Below are 19508 nucleotides of genomic sequence, written 5' to 3'. Positions count from 1 at the left end.
AACATAAAAGTCGGCCCCTCCCGCGGTTCGGCTCAGATGCCGTGTGAGTTAGTGAGGGACAGTGCTGTTTGTACCGGAGCTGCTGTAGGGAAAGAATTGGTAGTTAGTGTAGGCTTCAAGACCCCCCAAAGGTCCTTATTAGGGCCACTGATAGCTGTGTGTTGGCTGCTGTTAGCAGTGCCATTTTTTTTTTCTCAAAATCGGCTCTGCAGAGCGTTGCACCCGGCATTAGGGACAGAAGTGCTGCATAGGCAGGGAGAGTGTTAGGAGTGAGTGTAGCCTTCAAGAACCTCAACGGTCCTTTCTAGGGCCATATTTATCCGTGTGCAGTACTGTCCAGGCTGCTGTTAGCTGTGCTGCATTTTTTTTTGCTTCTCAAAATCGCCTCTGCAGAGCATTCCACCCTCCATTGATACTGCAGGGAAAGAATTGTATAGGCAGGGCCACAACACAGTTATTATTCATTGAATATACGCAGTGCTGCCTTTTGCTTGTAAAACAAGTGAAAATATTTCTATTTGTCCTGCCTCTGTCCGTCCTAACGCCGGTGGACACGTGTCGGCTGCGTGTGCAACCTGTAAAAATCAGACGCACCCAGCTACGTTTTACTCCTGGCTTCGCCATTTGCTTTCCTTAATTGGGAAAAAAAATACCTGCTCTGCCACAGTTAATAACTCTGCTACCCTCACGTTCTGTGACACATTAGCAGGAAAACAGCACAGTTATTAAACTTCTCATGTTCATAGAATATACGCAGTGCTGCCTTTTGGTGCAAAAAAACGGAAAATAATTCTATTTGTCCTGCCTCTGTCCGTACTAACGCCGGTGGACACGTGTCGGCTGCGTGTGCAACCTGTAAAAATCAGACGCACCCAGCTACGTTTTACTCCTGGCTTCGCCATTTGCTTTCCTTAATTGGGAAAAAAAATACCTGCTCTGCCACAGTTAATAACTCTGCTACCCTCACGTTCTGTGACACATTAGCAGGAAAACAGCACAGTTATTAAACTTAGATTATTCATTCACTAGAGGCAGTGGGGCCTTTCGTTTTCAAAAAAGGGAAAAAATTATATTTGGCCTGCAGTCTTGCGCCAATTTATTAGCTGCCTGTGAAATCAAATCACTGGTAATACAGCATGCTGAGGGGTAGGGGTAGGCCTAGAGGACGTGGACGCGGCCGAGGACGCGGAGGGCCAAGTCAGGGTGTGGGCACAGGCCAAGCTCCTGATCCAGGTGTGTCGCAGCCGACTGCTGCGCGATTAGGAGAGAGGCACGTTTCTGGTGTCCCCACATTCATCGCCCAATTAATGGGTCCACGCGGGAGACGGTTATTAGAAAATGAGCAGTGTGAGCAGGTCCTGTCCTGGATGGCAGAAAGTGCTTCGAGCAACCTATCGTCTACCCGCAGTTCTGCGCCGTCCACTGCTGCCAATCCGAATCCTCTGTCTGCTGCTCCTCCTTCCTCCCAGCCTCCTCACTCCACTACAATAACACCTGCTCAGGAGCGGGAACACTCCCAGGAACTGTTCTCGGGCCCCTGCTTAGATTGGGCAGCAGCGGTTCCTCTCCCACCAGAGGAGTTTATCGTCACTGATGCCCAACCATTCGAAAGTTCCCGGGGTCCGGGGGAAGAGGCTGGGGACTTCCGCCAACTGTCTCAACAACTTTCTGTGGGTGAGGAGGACGATGACGATCAGACACAGTTGTCTTGCAGTGAGGTAGTAGTAAGGGCAGTAAGTCCGAGGGAGCAGCGCACAGAGGATTCGGAGGAAGAGCAGCAGGACGATGAGGTGACTGACCCCACCTGGTGTGCAACGCTTACTCAGGAGGACAGGTCTTCAGAGTGGGAGTCAAGGGCATCAGCAGGGCAGGTTGCAAGAGGCAGTGCGGTGGCCAGGGGTAGAGGCAGGGCCAGACCGAATAATCCACCAAGTGTTTCCCAAAGCGCCCCCTCGCGCCATGCCACCCTGCAGAGGCCGAGGTGCTCTAAGGTCTGGCAGTTTTTCACAGAGACGCCTGACGACCGACGAACAGTGGTGTGCAACCTTTGTCGCGCAAAGCTCAGCCGGGGAGCCAACACCAACAGCCTCACCACCACCACCATGCGCAGACATATGATGGCCAAGCACCCCGCAAGGTGGGACGAAGGCCGTTCAGCGCCTCCGGTTTGCACCCCTGCCTCTCCCCCTGTGCCCCAACCTGCCACTGAGATGCAACCCCCCTCTCAGGACACAGGCACTACCGTCTCCTGGCCTGCACCCACACCCTCACCTCCGCTGTCCTCGGCCCCATCGAGCAGTGTAGTTCAGCGCACCGTCCAGCCGTCGCTTGCGCAACTGTTGGAGCGCAAGCGCAAGTACGCCGCCACGCACCCGCACGCTCAAACGTTAACCGTCCGCATAGCAAAATTCATCAGCCTTGAGATGCTGCCGTATAGGGTTGTGGAAACGGAGTCCTTCAAAAGTATCATGGAGGCGGCGGCCCCGCGCTACTCAGTTCCCAGTCGCCACTACTTTTCCCAATGTGCCGTCCCAGCCCTGCACGACCACGTCTCCCGCAACATTGTACGCGCCCTCACCAACGCGGTTACTGCCACGGTCCACTTAACTACGGACACGTGGACAAGCACAGGCGGGCAGGGCCACTACATCTCCCTGACGGCACATTGGGTGAATTTAGTGGAGGCTGGGACAGAGTCAGAGCCTGGGACCGCTCATGTCCTACCCACCCCCAGAATTGCGGGCCCCAGCTCGGTGGTGGTATCTGCGGAGGTGTATGCTTCCTCCACTAAAGCACCCTCCTCCTCCTCCTCTGTCTCGCAATCAAGATGTGTTAGCAGCAGCATGTCGCCAGCAGTCGGTGTCGCGCGGTGTGGCAGCACAGCGGTGGGCAAGCGTCAGCAGGCCGTGCTGAAACTACTCAGCTTAGGAGATAAGAGGCACACGGCCCACGAACTGCTGCAGGGTCTGACACAGCAGACCGACCGCTGGCTTGCGCCGCTGAGCCTCCAACCGGGCATGGTCGTGTGTGACAACGGCTGTAACCTGGTGGCAGCTCTGCAGCTCGGCAGCCTCACGCACGTGCCATGCCTGGCCCACGTCTTTAATTTGGTGGTTCAGCGGTTTCTGAAAAGCTACCCACGCTTGTCAGACCTGCTCGTAAAGGCGCGCCGGCTCTGCGCACATTTTCGCAAGTCCCACACGGACGCTGCCACCCTGCGCACCCTGCAACATCACTTTAAGCTGCCAGTGCACCGACTGCTGTGTGACGTGCCCACACGGTGGAACTCTACGCTCCACATGTTGGCCAGGCTCTATGAACAACGTAGAGCTATAGTCGAATACCAACTCCAACATGGGCGGCGCAGTGGGAGTCAGCCTCCTCAATTCCTTTCAGAAGAGTGGGCCTGGTTGGCAGACATCTGCCATGTCCTTGGTAATTTTGAGGAGTCTACCCAGGTGGTGAGTGGCGATGCTACAATCATTAGCGTCACCATTCCTCTGCTATGCATCTTGAGAAATTCCCTGCAAACCATAAAGGCAGCTGCTTTGTGCTCGGAAACGGGGGCGGGGGAAGACAGTATGCCGCTGGATAGTCAGGGCACCCTCCTGTCTATTTCTCAGCGCGTACAGGAGGAGGAGGAGGAGCATGAGGAGGATGAGGAGGAGGGGGAAGAGACAGCTTGGGCCGCTGCTGACGGTACACCGGCTGATTGCCTGTCATCCTTTCAGCGTGTATGGCCTGAGGAGGAGGAGGAGGAGGATCGTGAAAGTGATCTTCCTAGTGAAGACAGCCATGTGTTGCGTACAGGTACCCTGGCACACATGGCTGACTTCATGTTAGGATGCCTTTCTCGTGACCCTCGCGTTGCACGCATTCTGGCCACGACGGATTACTGGATGTACACACTGCTCGATCCACGGTATAAGGAGAACCTGCCCACTCTGATTCCCGAAGAGGAAAGGGGTTCGAGAGTGTTGCTATACCACAGGACCCTTGCGGACAAGCTGATGGTAAAATTCCCAGCCGACAGCGCTAGTGGCAGAAGGCGCAGTACCGAGGGCAAGGTAGCAGGGGATGTGCGTAGATCGAGCAGCATGTACATCCCAGGCAGTGCAACAGTCTTTAAGGGCCTGGCCAGCTTTATGGCTCCCCACCAAGACTGTGTCACCGCTCCCCAGTCACGGCTGAGTCGGCGGGAGCACTGTAAAAGGATGGTGAGGGAGTACGTAGCGGATCGCACGACCATCCTTGGTGACGCCTCTGCCCCCTACAACTACTGGGTGTCGAAGCTGGACACGTGGCCTGAACTAGCGCTGTATGCCCTGGATTTTTAGCCCACCTGCATTACAGCTGACGTTACCTCAGCTGTGTTGGGCAATGCAATGGGATATTTTTATGTACCGCCGGTGGGTTCCAGGGAGCCACCCATGCTGTAGGTGCACACGGAGTTTTTAATACATCTGTACACTTCTAAAGAACCCCAGTCTGACTGGGGCATGCAGTGTGGGCCGAAGCCCACCTGTATTACGCACGACATTACTACCTCAGCTGTGTTGGGCAATGCAATGGGATATTTCTATGTACCGCCGGTGGCTTCCTGGCACCCACCCAGGCAGTGGGTCCACAGGGAGTTTAACCTACATGTGTCCACTTCTAAAGAACACCAGTCTGACTGGGGCATGCAGTGTGGGCCGATGCCCACCTGCATTATGCACGACATTACTACCTCAGCTGTGTTGGGCAATGCAATGGGATATTTTTGTGTACCGCCGGTGGGTTCCAGGGAGCCACCCATGCTGTAGGTGCACACGGAGTTTTTAACACATCTGTACACTTGTAAAGAACCCCAGTCTGACTGGGGCATGCAGTGTGGGCCGAAGCCCACCTGTATTACGCACGACATTACTACCTCAGCTGTGTTGGGCAATGCAATGGGATATTTCTATGTACCGCCGGTGGCTTCCTGGCACCCACCCATGCTGTCGGTCCACAGGGACTTCACAATAGGGAGTTGTACCTGCCTGTGTCTATGAATTAAAAAGCCCGGTCTGACTGGGGCATGCAGACACCTTGACAGAATGAATAGTGTGTGGCACATAGGTTCCCCATTGCTATGCCTACGTGTGCAGCTCCTGATGGCGGTGGCACAGGATTCTATTTCTCATTGCTTCTGTACAGCATTGTGGGCTATCGCCCCGTCACTTTTAAAGAGGGTCGCTGCCTAGCCGTGCCAACCCTCTGCAGTGTGTGCCTGCGGTTCCTCCTCATGGCTGACGCACTTCTAAATAGACATGAGGGTGGTGTGGCATGAGGGCAGCTGAAGGCTGCGCAGGGACACTTTGGTGTGCGCTGTGGGGGGGAGGGGGGGCGGTTGGTCAGCATGTAACCCAGGAGAAGTGGCAGCGGAGTGTCATCCAGGCAGTGATTGTGCTTTGTTGTAGCTAGTGTGGTGCTTAGCAAAGGTATGCCATGCTAATGAGGGCTTTTCAGAAGTAAAAGTTGTTGGGAGGGGGGGGGGCCCACTCTTGCCGGTATTGTGGCTTAATAGTGGGACCTGTGAACTTGAGATGCAGCCCAACATGTAGCCCCTCGCCTGCCCTATCCGTTTCTGTGTCATTCCCATCACTTTCTTGAATTGCCCAGATTTTCACACATGAAAACCTTAGCGAGCATCGGCGAAATACAAAAATGCTCTGGTCGCCCATTGACTTCAATGGGGTTCGTTGTTCGAAACGAACCCTCGAGCATCGCGGGAAGTTCGTTCCGAATAACGAACATTTTGGTGTTCGCTCATCTCTAATCTTGATCCATTACCTCACTATATTTCAGTATTGGAGCTATAATTCCTCTAAATGACAGCCTAAATATAGCCTGTGATAGGTGACTTGTCCCACAGTTGAGCTAGCTCTACACTAAATGCAAAGGACGTTGCAATGTAAATTGGGGGTAAAGAACACACCAACTGAAACTGTAGTAGTATAAATATGTAGTAATGTTGGTGAGAGGTGATCAGCCTTGATAACGGTGCAGCCGCTAGAAAACGGGCATAAATCTATAACCGCAATGACACAACCACTTCATATGGCACATGTGGTGTTGCCCATATTCATTAAGTTAAGGGTTCATGGAGACTTCTTGTGCCACAACTTTACAATATTAAAGGGGTATCAAGGCAAAAAAGCTGCTCAGAATGGTGCAAAAAGCATAAAGAAGGGATACTCTCCTAATTCGATCCTCCACCACTTACATTTCAATGGTGCCCAGTCCCCTCTTTTTCCTGCTGCAGTGATGATGTCACCAACAACAGTACATGTGACTGTTGCAGCCAATCACCAGCTCAATTCAGCCAGTGATTAGTTGCAGCGATTACGTCTCACTTTCGGAACATTAATCGATGCTCCAGCAGGAAGTGGATAGCGGTGAGAGACTAGGCACCGTTGGAACAGGAGCAGCAAGGAATCGGTGAGGTGAGTATATCTAATTTTATGTTTTTCTACAACTGTGAGCAACTTTCCAAAATCCCTTTGTCCGGATAACCTCTTTAACTATTCAGCTACAGTTGTCGTTCACAAGAGTTCATTTTGTTGCATGCAATACAAAGTATTCCTCTAGACTGAGAATGTAGCTAAATGACTGGACAGCCACTTTATAAAGATCCTCCATGTTGCTTAAGACTTGCATCATCTGAAGATCTTGTAGGCAATTATGGAATGCGTGATATGTAGTCTAACGCTAATAGGTGGCATTTTGATTGAATGTATGATATGCTTATTCTACAGGTTCTGGACGCCATGGACGAAATGGGTGACTTTCTACGACTAAAGTATTCCCGTCACTCGAAATCAGACCGTGCAGTGGCTTATGATGAGACAAACCTTGATCTTGATGCTTGAACCGTTTTATTTTTGTGACTTTCTTAACATTGTCCACCGTTGAGGAGTTCCTAGGTGTTGGATAACAAAAAAATTCCATGACCTAGTATAGGGACGTGAGCCATACCTAAAACAACCTCTCAATGGAGACACTATAATGTTTTATAGGAGTCAGGTTTACCATGTCCGTTGTTCTCTATCCAGTTCTATTTAATGTAACAATTCTAGATTGGCGCACGTCCAGCACCATGAACTAAATGTAACACTACTAGTAATGTCGCGGGAAATGAAAGCCAGGAAATATGAATTTCTACCTCTTTTTGGTTATCACACTAAAAATTACTTTTTCTGCAAAGTAATATATATTTTGTAAGAGAATGCCACATCTATGTGCCCATATCCAGATTTGGATCCTTGTCTTCTATGCGTTCTCAGGAAATACAGTATTAACATAACTCACAGAAAAGTAATCCTTGACCATAATATTCAAAAATAATAGGTCAGTGTGCAAAGCTTCCATAAAAAAAAAAACTTTTCTATATTTTATTCATTACAATTTAAAAAGATGTTACAATACAACAGAGATGAGTCTCCAATGTGCAGCAGACAGGCGGGGGGAAGGCATACAACAATATCAAGTTCATAGAATTATATATATGCTCAAAAATGCATGTATGCAAAACTATATATGAACAATCCATTTAATCATATGAAATGACACATCAAGAATACAAAGAATTTATTATATATATATATATATATATATATATAATATATACACATACACACACGCACACACGGTGTCTGTTTTGGACCACCCATGCCTGTTAGAAGGGTTGTTAACCATAAGATGATCAGTGTCATGCCGCTGAGATCTGTAAGGAAACTTGTTTGTAAACTTGGTGTTCAATTTCCCAGGGAAAATGAAGCATTACACAGCACAGCAGGACATAATGTATAAAGCCCACCTTACCACCTGCACCCCTACACGTGTTTCGCCCCAAGCTACCTCAGGGAGTGCAAACACTGACCTATTATTTTTGGATTGATTGTGCGGCAGAGCATGTGCTGCTGGTTGTGGGATGCAACTGTGGTTTATTATAATACTTGACCATAATATGAAGATTCAGAGTTTGGCTAGGTTGGTTGCATACACTAATCCAACAGAAGAAACCACCTTAGGCCAGTTTAACATCTGCATCAGAACCTACAGCCGGCTGAAAAAGGCCAGAAGAAAAAGCACTGCATGCAGCACTTTTTCTTCCTTCTTCCCCGAACGGAGCAGAAAAGCGGAATCCCTGTGGAGATGTGAAAGTACTCTTAGAGAGGTTGTCTGTTTTGGACCACCCATGCCTGTTAGAAGGGTTGTTAACCATAAGATGATCAGTGTCATGCCACTGAGATCTGTAAGGAAACTTGTTTGTAAACTTGGTGTTCAATTTCCCAGGGAAAATGAAGCATTACACAGCACCCATTCAAATCAGTTGGGTTCTCTATGTAATAGAAGATAAGACAGGCCCTCAAGAGAAGATGTTTTTTGTAGCCACACTTTACTCTGGCCAAGATATTAGAATCCCTCCTCTCTACGCCCTAATAGGTCTTATGAAATGGATTTGCTAAACTGTACAACCTCTTTACAACTGTTATCGCACCATATACGAGTCCTGTATTTCTTGTATCTCTATATTTTGGTGTATGGTAGTATAATGAAATGCCCATTTAAAAATAAAATTTTGGGAATTTCTGAAAGTTGTTTTTAAGACCCTCATACACATTAGGCAAAAGTGGTCTAAATCTGCCAAATTAACCATGACCCGATAACCTTCATATATGTATGGCAGCCTCCCAACTTGCCTTAACTTTGTGTTAAAGGAAAGAAGGGGTGTTGAATGTCGGTGCCCGATCCACTTTTTTCTCCCTTCAAGACAAGCCGCTGACAAAGGTGACTGGCTGTGGCTTTCTCCACTGTCTCCTTGTAAAATACACGAACTCTTGACCAAAGCAAGTGTCCATTTGCATGGGAGAGGTGGCAGAAATAACTGCTGTTCAGCTGACAGCTATTGAAGGTATATGGGCACCTTGTGTCTAATATAAAGCCTAACATGGAAACCTCTTTAAGACCTCCAACTTGAATATTGGATATTTCAGCGAAATAGTCTTCTGTTACTTTATATCCTATATACAGTATATTGAATGGACCAACCATACAGAAGACCCATCACAGAATAATCTGGTCTAGATCAGGGGTATTTATATTAATATATAAACCAGCACCGAGATTTTATTGTTGCTTCAAACTTTTGTTTTACTTCTCCTCTTCAAAGGAAACCTGGCACCACTTGGTAGTGCTCGAACCACAGGCAGCATGAACCCAGAACCGGTATGCCCATTACCCTCATGTATGTTTTAATCTGAAATGCTGTGGCATTTCAGAATAAACATACTTTAAAGGGCTCTGTCCAAATTCTCAGGGCTCTGGACAACCCCTTCTCCACGCCAATGGTGATATACTCTCCTCTTCCGTGTCATGCTGTGTTCCGCAACAGCGCTCAGTCCTCTGGTCTCTGTTGACAGCTGCCGTTCCACCCAGTTTACAGGATGTCACAAAGGCAATAACAATGATCGATCGCTGAGCTCTGTTATTGGCGGCAACTCCTGTGACTTTCCGTAAACCGGGCAGAACTACAGCTATCAATAGAGACTGGAGCGTGGACCGAGCGCCATCATGGGTCACCGTGGGAGTTGGAAGAAATGAGTATATTTCAATTTTTTTATTTTAATGCATCTTGAAGGGGTTGTCCAGAGTTCTTACAACTCAGGCACCCCCTATAAACTTTGACTCTGAATGGAACTTTTGAGTCACGGAGGCAGGCTGTGCTGATCTTGCGAACAGACAACGCTATTGGTGCTACTTTATAGTTTTGGATGCTTTAGTCGCAGAAAATAGCTTGGTGCATATCTTCATGTATGAGACTGGTCAGAAGTATTGATCAGAGAATAGGAAGGATTTGTCTGTTTGTCTAAGATGTACTTGTATTGCACTGACAAGTGTCATAAATTCAATTCATCTACCATAAAAGCACATATTGAATGTAAACACTTCCATTGCCTATAACTGTGTGTATAATGAGTAGTGTCCTAATGGCATTGTTTTATATTACTTAGTGGATTAGCACTGTCTCTTCAGAAATAGTTTTTATAACATACAGCTTGATAGCAACTTATTCTGTAATCTGTGCCGCTCCTGTCCATGGGTCTTGTCTGGTAGTGTTGCTCTGCAACTGTGAACTAAATGGGGGACTTCTAGCTGTTTTCTTGCAGGAAATTAACAGCTCTATACATTGCTCAGTGGCCTGCAGGCTTATTCCTTTTGAATAGGACTCAGCCTGCAGTACAAACATAGACCACTACGCAGTATACGGAGCTGTCTGCTTGATGCAGCAAAACAACTAGTATTGGGACAACCCCTTTAAGGACTATTAAACTTAAACTCCTTTAAAGGTGTGTTTATATGTAGCGGAAATGCTGTAAATTTTCTGCAGTGGAAAATTCCACAGCAAAATCCTCAGCATCTCCACAAAAGACAGAATCAAAATTTGCAGATTTTCTCAGTGCTGAATTTGACTAGAAATCAACTGCATTTCCGGGCTGATTTCGGCAGCCACAGTGCTCCCCCTAATCTCTTAATTCTTTGCACTGTCAGTAATTACTTTACCCTGCGGCCTTTAGTGTGTGCAAGTGATACGGCCAGCCGAGGCGTAACTTAAAGCTTCTGGGCCCCAATGCAGAACCTGTAACGGGGCCCCCAACTATAATGCTTTATTCATAGTACTGGGCTCTCTATATGGAGAAGAGAGGCCTTATGGGCCTCGTTAAGGTTCCTCAGCCCGAGTGCAACTGCATGTCCTGCCTCCCCTATAGCTACGCCCCTGCTGCCGGGTGAAGGAAGGGCTGACGGCGCTAATCTAGTCAAATTCCGCTGATAGCACTGATTTTGACTGTCATTTGCGGATTTTGCTGTGGGATTTTCGGCTGCATTAAATCCACAGCATTTACAATTAATCTTTCACAAGTTCATCTGTAATGTTTGTGACCTGTAAAAAGCATTTTTGAGCGATTTTCCTCCTGGTCATATATTTTCTTAATAAGAGCGCGGTATATTTTCTGTATCTTTCTGACTATTTGACCTCAGAACACTTGGAACAACCTCATCCTGTAACATAGATATATCCTCGTGCTATAGCTTCTCTCACTATATGTAAATAGATAAGGATTTTCCCATTAGGTTTTTCTCCCTCCTAATCTTTCATCGTACAATAAAATTGTCTAATATTTTGTTACCACACAGTATGCTTGTCACTTTTATAGTATATATTTATTCCATTCACTTTCAGAATTGATTTTGACATTTAGGGCCACTTTTTTTTTTATTCTACTGTTATCCCAATTATACAGCCGTATTGTACTTTTATGTATTTCTTTTTTAAGTTATGCTTTTTTTTAGATAGCATTTTGTTTTAAAATTGCATATTTATAGTGCAGTAAAACTTGTACAAAATGCACAAATGTTTTATATACCTAAGATATATACTCCTAAGATGCATTGTGAATAGAGATGAGCGAGTATACTCGCTAAGGCACATTACTCGAGCGAGCAGTGCCTTAGCCGAGTATCTCCCCGCTCGTCTCTAAAGATTCGGGGACCGGCGCGGGTGACAGGTGAGTTGCGGCGGGGAGAGGGCGGGAGAGAGATCTCCCTTCCGTTCCTCCCCGCCCGCCGCCGGCCCCCGAAGCAGGGAGATACTCGGCTAAGGCACTACTCGCTCGAGTAATGTGCCTTAGTGAGTATACTCGCTCATCTCTAATGGTGAAGTTTACTGCGCAGGTTATTGCAGTGGTGGTGATACTAAAGTGTATGTTTACTGTGACAAAAGTAGGATCATTTCTTCATATGCTTTAATAAAAACTTGATTATTACAAAAATAATTGTTTTGTTTTTGTTACATAGTGCATTCAGTTCAGTTTTCCTTTCTTTACTTGCTTGATTTTCGAACGGCTTGCAATTTCCCAGTTTGTCCGTGGTGTCCTTTCGGCAATGACATATGCGCTGGGACCTACTGTGTACAAAGGATGATACTTTTCAGTTGCTGTGTTTCTTCAACAGACATTTAGCACCATCTAGAGGATCATTTTGCTTTTATTGCACTACAAATGGACCCTACTGAATATAGCACAATTACACGCATCCCATAAATGTAAAGGGAAAAAAACACAATGATTCTCATAAAACCAATCAGTTCAGGCCATAAAACGTGAAAGCCATCACGTAGTAATTGTTATAACTAAATAAATGTCAAAACAAAACTTAGTGTTTCATAATTTACCATAATTTATGCTAATGATGTGTTCATCCAGAAATTACTTGGCTAATATATATTTATAATTAAACAATAATGGGAACCATGATGGTTCATTTTGTATGGATAAACTACATTGTTCAAATCCCCGATAGTTGACCAGAGAGAAATCGAGTGAATAAAATTAAACTGCAGGCTGACTCACACTTGTGTATTACACATTCATATTGCCTTTGTTTTTTTTACTGAAAACAACATGGCCAATACATTTTAATGGTTTTGGTCACATTTTTTGTATGCACATTGAACTTTCTTCAATACAAAGCAAGTTCCAGTTAATTCATGTGGGTACCTGTCACATCTAGGTTGACTAGTTGGCACAACAGGAGGCAATAGGTTTCAGGCACACAGACTATGAAAACGGTGACTAGTACTATGGGTCTTTTTGGACTTGCAAAAGATAACAGCACTGAATACAGCAAGGTAGGGGGGACTTCACAGACAAGGCACCTGGATCGGGCCTTAAGCAGAGCACCCACCTCACAAAGGGAGACCCCCTACGGGGGAGAAACCAAAGACCAGTCTGAGAATGAATGATGACAATTACACTAAACACCAATATTACGTAATGCCCCTTTTATATGGGACAATTCCTGTTTGCCCGAGTGAACAAGCTGGAGATGTCATCCCCAGCTCGTTCGTGCTCAGGCCACCTATTAGACTGCAGGATTCTTGTTGAGAATCATGCAGTTCTTGCTCACTTGTCATTCAGTATTTCACATTCCTATGTGAAACACTGAATGATCAGTGCTTAAACTGCTCGACAAGTGAATGAACTGGCGCTAATTTACATGCCTGTTGAAACTCGTTGCCTTCGCTTTAAACTGAATGATTATCGTTCAGTTTTGTTTGCTTGAACGATCTTCTGAATTATTGTTCAGTATAAATGCAGCTTAAATACAAAGATCTGAGCTTACTAAGTCACTGGCACATTGCATGGTCTGGGTTGCCATGCTGACATCATCTTGGGCTCAGTTGAGAACCCGGAAGGCACGGCACTGTCCCTTCTTGACAAAGGAGCCTACAGACCTGGTTTCAAAGGATTTCTTTTATGAAAGTTCTTAAGCATTGGGCATTTATATCTGCTGCCAAAACCCATCTTCTCTTCTCTGATCCATATCTGTACCAATGCACAACATACTGCAAGAAAATTGAGGACACAATGAGTCCAAAATTTTGGGGGGAATTTCAAATGGTAAATTGGCATCCACAAAAGAAACCCGTGGTGGTGGAGTTATTAATTGGAGGATGATATTTCTTAACCAGAGATTTGTGGAAGACAAAGATTTTGACGGCCTGTGGAATCTCCAACCTGGAGGATGAATGATTAATAATTTCCACTATTTTATATAGTCCAATGGACTTGAGTCCTAGCTTTTTAAGCATCGGTCACACAAGTGTTTTTTAGCGCATGTATAGGTGCGCTAAAAATGCGCACATCGCATGTGTAAAAAAAACGCGTGACCGAAGCAAAAAAATTGCACATTAATAGTGCGATCGGTACCACCTGCTGCAGTTGTGACAGCTGCAGCAGGGGATTCTTTGGATGTGAAACCCCCTAGATGCTGTCAGATCCAGGTGTTTTAGCTTGTTGTCAATGGGGCCAGCAGCAGCGCAAGTCCCAGTGAAAACATAGGGAGTACATTGTGCTCTCCTGTCACAGCAATGCTATCCCATTGCTTTTAATGGGGCCGGAACTGCTGCCACCCCAATGAAAGCAATGGGATGTAGGCAACCAATGCAGTGATGATTTTCAGGTCGGGGGGAGGGCTTAAAATATTAGCCCAAGAAGCGCTGTTCAGCTTTTCTTCCCAGTAGTGTTCTTCTGTATTGAAAAATCCCCGCCTCCAGAAAGCGCTGCCTCTGATTGGCTGAGCACTGCGACTAATCAGAGGCAGTGCTCAGCTGTCCTCTATTGTTACCTGTGTCTGCATATGTTTGTCTCTCCAGCAATAAAAAGTTTAAATCTCCCAGGACTCCCTCTGGCTCATTAAGGATGATCGTGGATAAAGAGGAGTCCTGCATATAGGGCTCCTCAACGAAGTAAATCATACTTCTCACTAGACTCGAACTATCTTAAGTGCGTGGGGTTCTTTTCTACTTTGTCCACTGTGTTCTTGACCAAGATTTTCCCACCTACGGGCCCTTCTCCAGACGCTCTCCATATGGATTAGGGATCTTGCCCTTTTGAATATTTTATCAAGCCTTTCCGGACTGACAGTGTGGACACTGTCCTCTGACGTGCGTTCCACACCAGGTATGTCCCTGTGGGGGAAATTACCCAGGACCCCAGCTTTTGTGATATTATTTTAGGTTCTACTATTTCAGAGAAATCATTTCTTGTATAAGCTTTAGGCCTTGGTAGAATGTCAGCTTGACTTAACCAGCAATGAACCATAACTGGTGACTAGTCAGGCGATGGTTGAAAGTACAGAGATAAGATTGATGAGAGAGAGCTACAGATTGATAACTAATACATTTACCTTAAAATAAAGACAAACCTGTATTGATAAATAACTATGCTAAATCATTATGATGTTTAGACACGTATAAGGAAATATCAGAATTGCTGAAGAATGGAAAATGTTAGGTATCATGATGGACTTTGATTGAACATGTGGCATTACTGAATGATGTAAACAAAATATGTAATGTTTGGCTCAGAATCAACGTCACTTTAATTATATGATATGCTTATAACAAGACCTCTTGTAACGCCAATAAACTCGAAGTAGATGAATTGTACACTCAATGCAGCTGTGCATATTGTCTCTCTTCCTACCGATCGGTATTACTTAAACAATGATGAGTACTCATTTCAATTTGGACGCCGGATGACATACAAGGGAGTTTTTCCCTAACAGTCCCCATCCTTTTTACTCACGTGTTTATTATCCTTAAGCCACCTCCCTGAAGGAATCCTATAGTTTGGAGCACTAGTCCGCTGATTTTCTCATTTGTTTCGAGGCCTAATGAAGGAAGTTTCAGCTTAATATTTATTAGTAGGTCAGTACCTTTTTTTGGAGTGCTGGAAATTCTGCCAACATATACGCTAACAATAGGTTCTATTCTCTGTGTATTTAGTTGCTTGAATTTCCAGCAAGAACCGATGTATAGAAATAATTTGCTAAACCAAATTCATTTTTTCAATTTTGTTAACAATTTAGCTTTATTTTGAGGCTTTAACATATCAGGCCAATATATAGAATAATCTGGAGCACAAAAGAGAAAATTACAAGCTGAACAACAAAAGTTAACTGGCCATCAGAAAAAAAATATCACGGAGCAGGAGTCTACTAGTGATTGGGACCACCATCATCCAACTATCGATTAGTGATGAAGGTGGTCAGTCTCAGAAAGTCCAATTTAACTTAAATTTAGATGGTCTCTGAAGCAAAAATAAGTAAAGATGTCAGGTCTAGTCGTGATGAAGCAAATGGTCATGATGTTTTCGGAGAGGAGCTCAATAAGTTTGATGAGCTAATTGACTCTGTATCAACTTTTACTGCAATATTTACTACTGTTTCGACTTCCAGTAACATAAAATATGATGATCCAGGGACATGGCCAACAGAAATATCTGATTTGAGACAAAAATATTGTTGGCTCATACTTTGGTGTTGGGTTTGACACTGTTCAAAAGCTCCCTAATTCCCAACTGATTATAGCAGGGGAAATTTTTTTTAAAAACCTTGGTTTATTCGAAAGTAAAACCTATAAGAAAAAGACATTTCCTCATAAGTGGTTGATATAGAGTGAGTCAAGAGAGTCTCTTCACTGTCTGTCATGTACACTCTTCACCAGCGGAACTAAATATTAGTATTTTGTCAAAAGAAGGACTTTCTCCTAAATTGAAGGCCTGGAAAAGCCTCTATGAAATGCTGCCTAGCAATAAAAGCAGTTCTGTGCATAAGAACAGTTATTTGTCTCGAAAGTCATTCCAGCTTTCTTTAAAAAGGCACAGCATAGACAAAGACTTACGAAATGCGAAGTGCATTATCTGTTGTGGCAATCTCGAAATGAATTTATTGCATTGTGTGGGAAAAAACTTATTGATATTATCCTGAAACAAAAGGAAAAAGCCATCACTATGGAATAATAGTAGATGCAACACCGAATATATCGCACGAAGAGCAAAATGTCTTGTTATTACGTTATGCCTGTCAAGACACAGATTCCAAGTTTTTATTGCTTTAATACTCCACAGCCTATCAGAGCTCAGGTAGGGCAAAAGGATTCAAGCCATTAGACCAATAGCTAAGCATTATCCAGGGGTCATTAAAGAATTGGATACAGTACTGGAAAGGCTGTCTTCAAGTTTAAGACCCACCACACATAACACCATACTAGGGCTTAAAAAATATATCACTTCATTCAAGGACTTGATGATGGCATCTTTTAGTACAAAGTGCTGGCGTGCATTGACCAAAAAAACTTTGTTATTCAAAATGAAGTAATAACATTCAATGTGAATGCACTCTTGTCGAAGACCTGGTAAAATCAGCTGCGTGATTCATCTGAAAAAATAATTGAACAGGCAAAAGTAGTTGCCAAAGAAGTTACGTTAACGTTTCTCTTGAACCACCAAAAAGGGCAAGGAAGTCATCATCTAGAAAAGAAGGATTTCCAGTGGTTGCAGAAGAACCATAGAAAGAAAAGTTTAACATTACAGTTATGTTTCCTGTTCTAGATTTTATAAGTGGTGACATAAATACAAGATTTTTCGCAGTTGATAAAATCTGTGACTTTTTGGCCCAGTCTTGAGCTTTTATGGATATTCAAAGTTAAGAAATGAAAAGTAGAGTAAGTCTAGTACAGAGGTTCAAGAAAGATTTGACTGAGGGTTTATTTGAAGAGATTGTACACATAAATTGAGTATTTATAAAACTTTTAAAAAACTATAAAAAAAAAAGAATCATTTTTTGTATACTTCAAGCGATTTACAATTCTATTCTAACCTTCAAGGGATATTTGTAAATTTCTGTCTTACTCTTCTGCACCATACCAGTCACAGTGACATCTGCAGAAAGGTCCTTCGGTAGACTTGTGAATACATTAAAAGCATGGCAGAGGAGCTCCAGATTGCAAGAAAGACTGAACAAGTTAGGCCTCCCTCACACAGAAGTTTTTGTACAGTGTTTAGTGCTGCCTTTTCAGTGCAGCGCTAAACGCTGTACAACGCTCCCATTTATTTCAATGGGGCTGTTCACACAAGTGTCAAAATGTTGCGCTTTGACAGCAATGCATGTTCTATTTTTGGCCATTTTCAGCTGTGTGTCGCCCATTGATATGATTGGGTAGCGGTTTCAGCAATCCTGAAAATACGGCACAACTTGGTGCCGCGTTTTTGGCAGCGTTAACCGTACACCAATTTAAGCCATACCCCGAAAATCAGCCCTAGCTACACTAGATAAAAAAGAAAAAAAAAGCAATACTCACCTTGCAGGTGCCGTCTGGGTCCCAGACACTGGTCTCTGGCGCTGCTCCAGGCTTCCCATGCACTGACAGATCACCTATTGCTGCTAGCGAGGTTTGAGAACCCTGCCTCCAGCAAGAGATTGCTTTGATTGGTTCTTGGCACTGCCTCAATGCATCAATCACAGCCATTCATTGACTGGCTCTGTTTAGCTGAGCCAGTGCCGAGAACCAATCACAGCAATCTCTTGCTACCAGCAATAGCATGGGAAGTCTAAAGCAGCACCTGAAATCGGCGGCAGGGACCCGGACAGCACCTGCTAGGTAAGTATTGCTTTTTTTTTCAGCTGTGCTGAAAACGCAGCCAAAACTCTGGCATAACGCATGCCAGCTCTGCTGACACCTGGCTGAAACCGCAGTAAACACAGTGTTGAAAAACTCTGCGTTTCTGCAAAAACCTGTTTGAGGGAGGCCTTAACATTACAGGTAATAGAAAATTAATTGGCAAAAACTGTTGATTTTTATATTTCATAAATCAATCTGCTCAAATGAAAGCTCACAAAAAGCTTAGTAAATGGTTGTACTACTTCTTGAACACTCACCTTGTAGTTTGTATTCTATGAACACTTAACTAATAAACTAACTTTACCTATTGTTTGATTCTTTTCCTCCTTTCCTAAAACACGCAGAGTACCGTAATAACATTTTTAGGGGGTAGAGGGTGGATGAGCTATTGAGGTTAGGGGGGCAGCGGTGAGGGGAGCCCGGTTGGTTTTCTGGTAAGAGGGGGGGCTCCTGATCAAATGTGGGGGCCATGCTGCCGTCATGCCCTGTCACAATAGGCGGCTCTGAGATTGTTTTCTTACAACATGAACTAAGAAACAAATCAAAGGGAAAATGTGCTTCATGTGTATACCTGCAAGGACTAAATAAAACCAATGTGGCGAATTAGCTCACCTGGTCAAGCTGTGCAAAACACAGCACTCAATGTGCCAGAATTAGAACTCACAGGATGACGCCAGCTCTACAGATCACCCATGCTGCAACGCAGTAAGATTGAGACTTCAAGTGCTTCAGCTTCAGGCTCTTCCTGGGGCTATGTAGACATTGGCATGTCATCCTGGCATGTGGCAGCTGAGAAAATTGAAGCTGGTATTAGCACAATCTATGGAACTCACACAGGATACAGCACAGAGGTTTTTATTGGGGTGAATTGTTATAGGTACCTGGGTTGAGCTGGTGAGCTTAATCAATAGAGTCTGGTAGACTTACCTTGGGGGGCCAACAGCAGCCCTGTGCTTGAAAAAGTCCTGGTTACAAGAATTAATCAGGATAGGGTCATTCAATGGTGAAGTGAGATGGCACATCTTGATTTGCATTTAATGAAACATACGCCACTTCTTCTTCAGCACAGTCTCTTAGTCAAATGGGACAGCTCGCAACAGTTGCAATCCCCGAGCGGAGCATAGGCAAGCTGGATCCTTAGTGTTTAGTCCCTTGATTAAAGCTGGATCTTGGTTCCACCAATCTGGCATGTAACACCGACAGGGCTTGTCAGGTACTCAACTGTAGGTCGCCTTCTCATCTCTTGCTCTCTGCTGTGCCATACTACCAAGTTACTTCTGCATCTCCTTTATAACTTGCATGAGTCCATTGTGTCGGTCCTGTCCAGTACTGCAGTATCTGTTGCTGACCATAAAATTGACCACTTTACAACTTTACTTTACCGCCTAGTAGTTATAAACCCAAATACTTTTTCCTGTAGAGAAGCATGGGTAACTGAGTACTCCTGTTATAGAAT

At 44.7% G+C, this 19508-nt stretch overlaps 1 protein-coding gene across 1 annotated transcript in view; it reads left to right on the top strand.

Annotated features, from left to right (window-relative positions):
- Positions 1-11861, top strand: part of LOC136620702 (serine palmitoyltransferase 3-like) — an 80152-nt gene extending 68291 nt beyond the window's left edge. The window contains exon 12 of the mRNA XM_066595634.1: positions 6783-11861. Within this exon, the coding sequence (XP_066451731.1) occupies positions 6783-6896 (114 nt within the window). The 3' untranslated portion in view covers positions 6897-11861. The remainder of the gene's footprint in view (positions 1-6782) is intronic.
- The last annotated feature ends 7647 nt before the right edge of the window (positions 11862-19508 follow it).

Source organism: Eleutherodactylus coqui, chromosome 3 (genome assembly GCF_035609145.1).
Source record: "Eleutherodactylus coqui strain aEleCoq1 chromosome 3, aEleCoq1.hap1, whole genome shotgun sequence".
Lineage (NCBI taxonomy): Eukaryota > Metazoa > Chordata > Amphibia > Anura > Eleutherodactylidae > Eleutherodactylus > Eleutherodactylus coqui.
This window is presented reverse-complemented; position numbering and strand designations above follow the sequence as displayed.